Source organism: Nannobrachium achirus (genome assembly GCF_963921795.1).
Source record: "Nannobrachium achirus genome assembly, chromosome: 15".
Classification (NCBI taxonomy): Eukaryota; Metazoa; Chordata; class Actinopteri; order Myctophiformes; family Myctophidae; genus Nannobrachium; species Nannobrachium achirus.
Window position 1 is genome coordinate 3,196,753 of NC_137822.1, and position 6,045 is coordinate 3,202,797.

Genomic DNA, 6,045 nt, shown 5'->3' on the forward strand with positions numbered 1-6,045 from the left:
TTTGAGACGGTACCCGGTACCCACGCGTCCGGCTCGGGGCCCCGGAGCCGTGGCGGTGGAACGCCGCAACTGCAGCCGGGATAAAAGGCCGTAACTCGCCCCCCGAGCTACCGGGAGAGACGGGGCCGGTTCCGGGGGGGTCCCCGGAGGAAGGCCCACCCCGGGGGACGCCCGCGGACCCCCGCGCGGCCCCCCAAAAATAGGCCAAAATACCCAAAAGTAGCCGATCTATGAGCTCCAGCTCCACTCCACGGGCCCTCCCGGACCCTCCCTGGACCCCCGCTTCTCAGGGGCCAAAAATCTCTCTTTTGGGTCTCGACCTGAACACTTTGGGAACCATTTGTCTAGAATACACAGCTGTAGGCTATAGGAGAAGTTATATGTACAGAGTTATTACTGTCTTGATTGTGATCTAGGCCTATTGTTCTTCCTTGTGACTTTGACCCTGAAGACGTTTGTGCTCTATCACTTTGACAGCTGTTCACTGTAGACTGTAGGCTACGTGATGCACCACTAATAATACTGTAATTTAAACACATAAACAGTATGTTCACTTAACCTTACATGAAGTATCAACCGATAATAATAATATATTTTTAATCATTTTGACCTACTTGCTCCCATAGGGGAAATTCAACCCAGCTGATCGCTGCCCACAAGGGGCACTGGCAGTTTAGAGTCTCACCAGTCATATTTGCACACATTGCTGGCCAGGCCTTGAATGATAGGCTGGGAGAACTTGGATACTGTGGTTCCCCAGGCTGGCTCTCTCACCATTTAGCTATGCCACCCTGTAACAGAGAGGTCCTCTGTTACTTAATAATATGCATAATATGTATTGTAACATGATTGATTTAAGTGCACAGCATAATGGCAATTTAGTAACTTGCATAGAGCCTTCTGCAGTCATGATTTATAATTGTTGAATGCATTGACTTGTTTGTTTCCTGGTTAGCACCAAGGGGTTAGCACACCCACACACACACCCACCCACCCACCCCCACACACACACACACACACACTCACACACACGCGCACACACACACACACACACACACACACACACACACACACACCCACACACACACACACACACACACACACACACACACACACACACACACACACACACACACACACACACACACACAAACACACACACACACACACACACACACACACACACACACACACACACACACACACACACTCACACACACACACACACACACACACACACACACACACACACACACACACACACACACACACACCAGGACCCGGGGTGGGCGGTGTTATCAATGAAGCACCATCCAATGAAAATCTCCTGGAAGGTGTCTGGGGCGTGGTCATTGATCAAAGGGAAAACGCAAGACTGGGTTGTAGATTAGATCCGGTCTAGAGCGGATATGAAAACGGCATGTATGTTTGTGTATTATGCGTGTGCAAATTACCGGATACAGTAGGCGGGGCTCTAAAGCGGATCAGAGCACTGATCCGTAAAGAGAAACCAGGCTTTCCACGTGCGGTGGAAAGTTTGTTGATGGCCGTCGTCGTCACAAGAGAGGAAAGGTAATCAACTGTTGTGTGTCGGCTGCTTTACCAGTCTATTTGCCTGACGGACATTATTAGCGACATGGCGCCCAGTTCGAAATACAAGAAGAAGAAGCAAACGCAAAGAAAACATAAAGAAGACAATGTTGTCAAGCTTGTCACACGTGGGAAGGTTTCAGGACAGTTTTCTCAAAGCAGTTTCAGTAAACTCTCTCCTCTTGTGCGCGTCCCTTTGGAAGACATCAGTGAAGGAGGGCTTCTGGAAGCAGGACACGTTTTTCTTGGCTTCATCAAAAGTGGCCGATACATTCTGTCCTACACCAAGGTAGACGTGCCTTACTTGGTTTCAGAATCAGATTCGTTTGATTCAGAGTCATGTGGCTGCAACTACACTCTGTATTGGTGGGAGTTTAACCTGCACAGTAAACTCAAAATGGTCCATCAGGTGAAACTCTTTAAAAATGGGGATGCTCAAGAATTTGACCTCCTGAGTCTTTATGTGTGTGAGTGGCCCAACGACGACTCAAACATTGCCATCTTTGGCTTTAATGCAGAGAGCACCACCACAGATCAGCTCATGATTAACATGAAGAATGGTGATGTCTACTGCAACTGGTTCGTCACCATTGCTCCCAACCCTCCAGCCAAACCCTGCTCTCTCTGCTCAGCCATGACCACACGCTCAGGTAGTGGTGTCAGATGCCTGGAACACGGCTTTGCGCTCCATGGCGAGTGTGAGGTGGACTATCCCTTTTCTTTCCAGCCAACCTTGCAGCTGAAAAAGGACAAGGTCATCCTGCTGAGAGAAACCAGAAGGTTGGTGGCCTGTGCCATCTACCTGTGTCCAGCAGGTGAGCAGAGCCAGTCCTGTCAGATGCTCTACACCAAGAGAGGTCAACCCTGTTCTCCTCCTTCCATGCTACCTCAGTGGCAGACAGACCTCACTGAAGACAGACATCCATCCACCGGGTCCCCTGCCTCGTCCTCCCCGTCCTCATCAAGCCTGCCCTCTGCCTCGTCTCAAGAAGCAGATCTCAGCGAGCCCAGCTACGTCCACTATGAACGCTACAACTACCACCTCCCACAGCCGGGGGCAACGGGACGGGATGCTGAATATCCATTTAGTTTACAGGCTACAGATCTGATGGGAAGGGGCCAGAAGTTGCTCCCCCGTGGTCCACATGACGGCCAGAGCTGGTGTGTGGAGGAGATGGAGCTGGATGTTCATCGTGTTCTCGATGTGTTGCAACAAGATGATGCCGTCTGGGACGCTCGGGTCTACTCCTACAGATTTGACTTTGTCGTGATGGAGGTATGTCCAGAGACCGACACAGTTTTGATCGGCATAGGCCTGTTTTGGAAACGTGAGGAGCGGTTGGAGGAGCGCAACATGAGGGTCAGCTGGGACCTCAGCACAGGGCTGTGCAGTGTCATTGGGGTCAGTGACCTCACAAGAGAAGTCAGAGATGTCCCCCCTGACCCTGACTCCCTTGACACTAAGGTGAGGCCTCACAGGAAGACCTGTGTGGACACAGTGATGGAGTGTTTGGTTCCAGAGAGCAGCTCTCACCACGTCAATGTCCTGAACGCAGATGATGATGTGTCCAACACGGTGTTGGAAGACACTGAGCGATGCACCTGGGTGACAAGAAGATGACTGTATCGTATCGGCCACAAATTGAATACATATACAAAACACACACACACACACACACACACACACACACACACACACACACACACACACTGTTTCGCATTTTGAAACACTTGAAAGTTTTGAGCTATGAATATTTAGATATTTGTTTTGAGGCTTTTTGATCTTTGGGAGGCACTGGGAGTTTAAAATGGGATATAAATTCCTGCATGGTTGTTGAATAGAAATGCCTGGTGTTTGCAAAATAAAAATGTTCTTGAATAATGACTCCCATTATGTATTTTTCAGTGAGCTTACTGAGCTATCAAACTCTGTCAATTCAAAACAATAGGACCCTCTGGTGGTATAGCCAAGTATACATATAGAGAGTTCATAAACACACCTTTTGCTTTGTATGTAAAATGCAATGCAATGGTGCCCTATGGTTGTTCAGCCAATTGTGTCTCTTTCTAGTATTAGCTTCAGCATAGCTATTGGCATTGCTACATGTTGTGTTGTGGTAGGCTATTGAGTCCCTTTATAAATGACAGTGGGATTCGTTATATTACTTTACAAGCAATGTGTGGACACAAGTAGTATTGTGTGTAATTGCTGACAATATGACATGAATCTGTTTATTCTGCAATTTAGCGTCATTACCACAAGGTGGCAGCAAAGCCTATATTTTGCTTAAATATTGCATGGAGCTTTAAAATGAGGGGGTGGTAGTGGTAATGTAATTATGAGTTTTATTCAATACCTTTATTATAAATAACTGCATTTATTGTTCGTGGCACACACACACACACACACACACACACACACACACACACACACACACACAGTCACCCCACCGAGGGGGTGGTAGTGGTAATGTAATTAGGAGTTTTATTCAATACCTTTATTATAAATAACTGCATTTATTGTTCGTGGCACACACACACACACACACACACACACACACACACACACACACACACACACACACACACACACACACACACACACACACACACACACACACACACACACAGTCACCCCATCGAGACTTGAATTCATGGATATCTTTGTTTATGTTGCATTCCTAAGCCAATAATTTGATGACAAGCAGTGGTTCCCTATGGAGACACAAATGGCTTACTTTGTTCCCTATGGAGAGTTGGAGACACAAAGAGTCTCCTCGAATTATTGGCATAGGAATGAAATTAAAGAAAGAAAATCCACTCAGTCTCCATGGGGCAAGACATCGATAGAAAAAGGTCATTAGGGCCAGGGGTGAACTATCCCTTCAAGAATGTTTAACATGTCTTGTGTGTGATTTTTGTAGAACCATTAATGAGCAATGAGCATTATATTGTGTTCAACAGCTTTTATTGAATGTAGATTCAATCACTTTGTCTCTGCTCAGCAGATACAATGAAAGTCATATCAGATGTCTGCATCGGCATTAGAAAAATATATAAAAACAAAAACAATGTCCCACATGGAAAAGCCCTTTAAATACAAATTTAAAAAAAGAGTATATAAACAGACTCAACTTTTCAAAAATAAAGTACATAACTAATAACCTAAGCATTAGTGATCATTGTATGATTGATTGCAGCAGTTACAGTATGTGCAGGGTTCCCACGGTCATGACATTCCTGGAAATATTTTGAAATTAGAAAATTATTTTTCCAGTACTGGAAAAGTTTTGGAATTGATCAAGGGTCCTGGAAGGTCCTGGGGAAAATAGCCATTTATTGTCTTTTGGTTTATTGTATTTGGTTATTATTTTGTTAATACAAATTAAACATTGGCCAATTGTCAGATATTAGAGGCAGCAATTGTGAAAATAGCAGATCTACATGCTCGATCTGCTATTTTCACAATAAAACCGTGTTATACAAAATTCCTCAACTCTTAGTGCTTGTCAGGGTGCCGGGTCCCCAGTTCAAATATGATTATTTCGGGGGTCACGACCTGAAAAGGTTGAGAACCACTGGCATACACTACCTGTCTTTGGGCATTGCACATAGGAGTAAGCGACTCTTTATTGAGCTGAATTATTGTTACATAGTCCTGGAAATCGTGTTAAATATTCTGGAAAAGTTTTGGAAATTAATTGGTAAAAATGTGTGGGAACCCTGTATGTGGCAGTTATCCTGACATGGCTTCTTACATGGATGTAGAGTAATGCTTCATTTATACTTCGTCGCACGCCGGCATCACACACCGAAAGTGGCCGATCTACAAGCTCACAACCAGTGTTGTTTTTGACAGCAATTTTGATTTAGTTTTAGTCATAGTCTTTTGAATGAAATGTATTTTAGATTTAGTCATAATTTAGTCACCTGAAAAGTTTTAGTCTAATTTTAGTCGACAGAATATCATAAGGTTTTAGTCGACTAAATCTACAGTTGATTTAGTCAACTGAAATGTATTTTGGCAGGCCTTGATGGCATCATAAAGACTGATTTTACACTTGGTTGCGTGCTGAAAATAGCCGATCTACAAGCTCACAACGTGTCGCAGCGCGACGGGTTGTGAGCTTGTAGATCTGCTATTTTCAGCACGCAACACCGGAGAGCAACCAAAAATGACTCTCTTCTCCACTAGTCCCTCCCCAACATTTTAGTCTAGTTTTATTTTGTTGACGAAATTGTCAATATATTTAGTCTTAGTTTTAATCATCACAGCTTAGTTTTTATTTAGTTTTCGTCAGTGAAAAAAATGCAGTCGACAAACATGTTTTGTCATAGTTTTAGTCGACAAAATCAACACTGCTCACAACGCATCATGTCGGCGGCAAGTAGATTGGCTATTTTTCAGCTCACGACACGGCCATACGACCAAGTATAAAAGTGTCTTTATATAGC

The 6,045-nt window shown here is 44.6% G+C and overlaps 1 protein-coding gene across 1 annotated transcript; it reads left to right on the top strand.

Annotated features, from left to right (window-relative positions):
• Window positions 1-1,636: 1,636 nt before the first annotated feature.
• On the top strand, window positions 1,637-3,211 carry LOC308299147 (DDB1- and CUL4-associated factor 15-like; the record flags this gene model as incomplete). Its single annotated transcript, XM_080742865.1, has 1 exon — window positions 1,637-3,211. The coding sequence occupies one exon, from the start codon at window positions 1,637-1,639 to the stop codon at window positions 3,209-3,211; it is 1,575 nt and encodes a 524-aa protein (XP_080598991.1).
• Window positions 3,212-6,045: the final 2,834 nt, after the last annotated feature.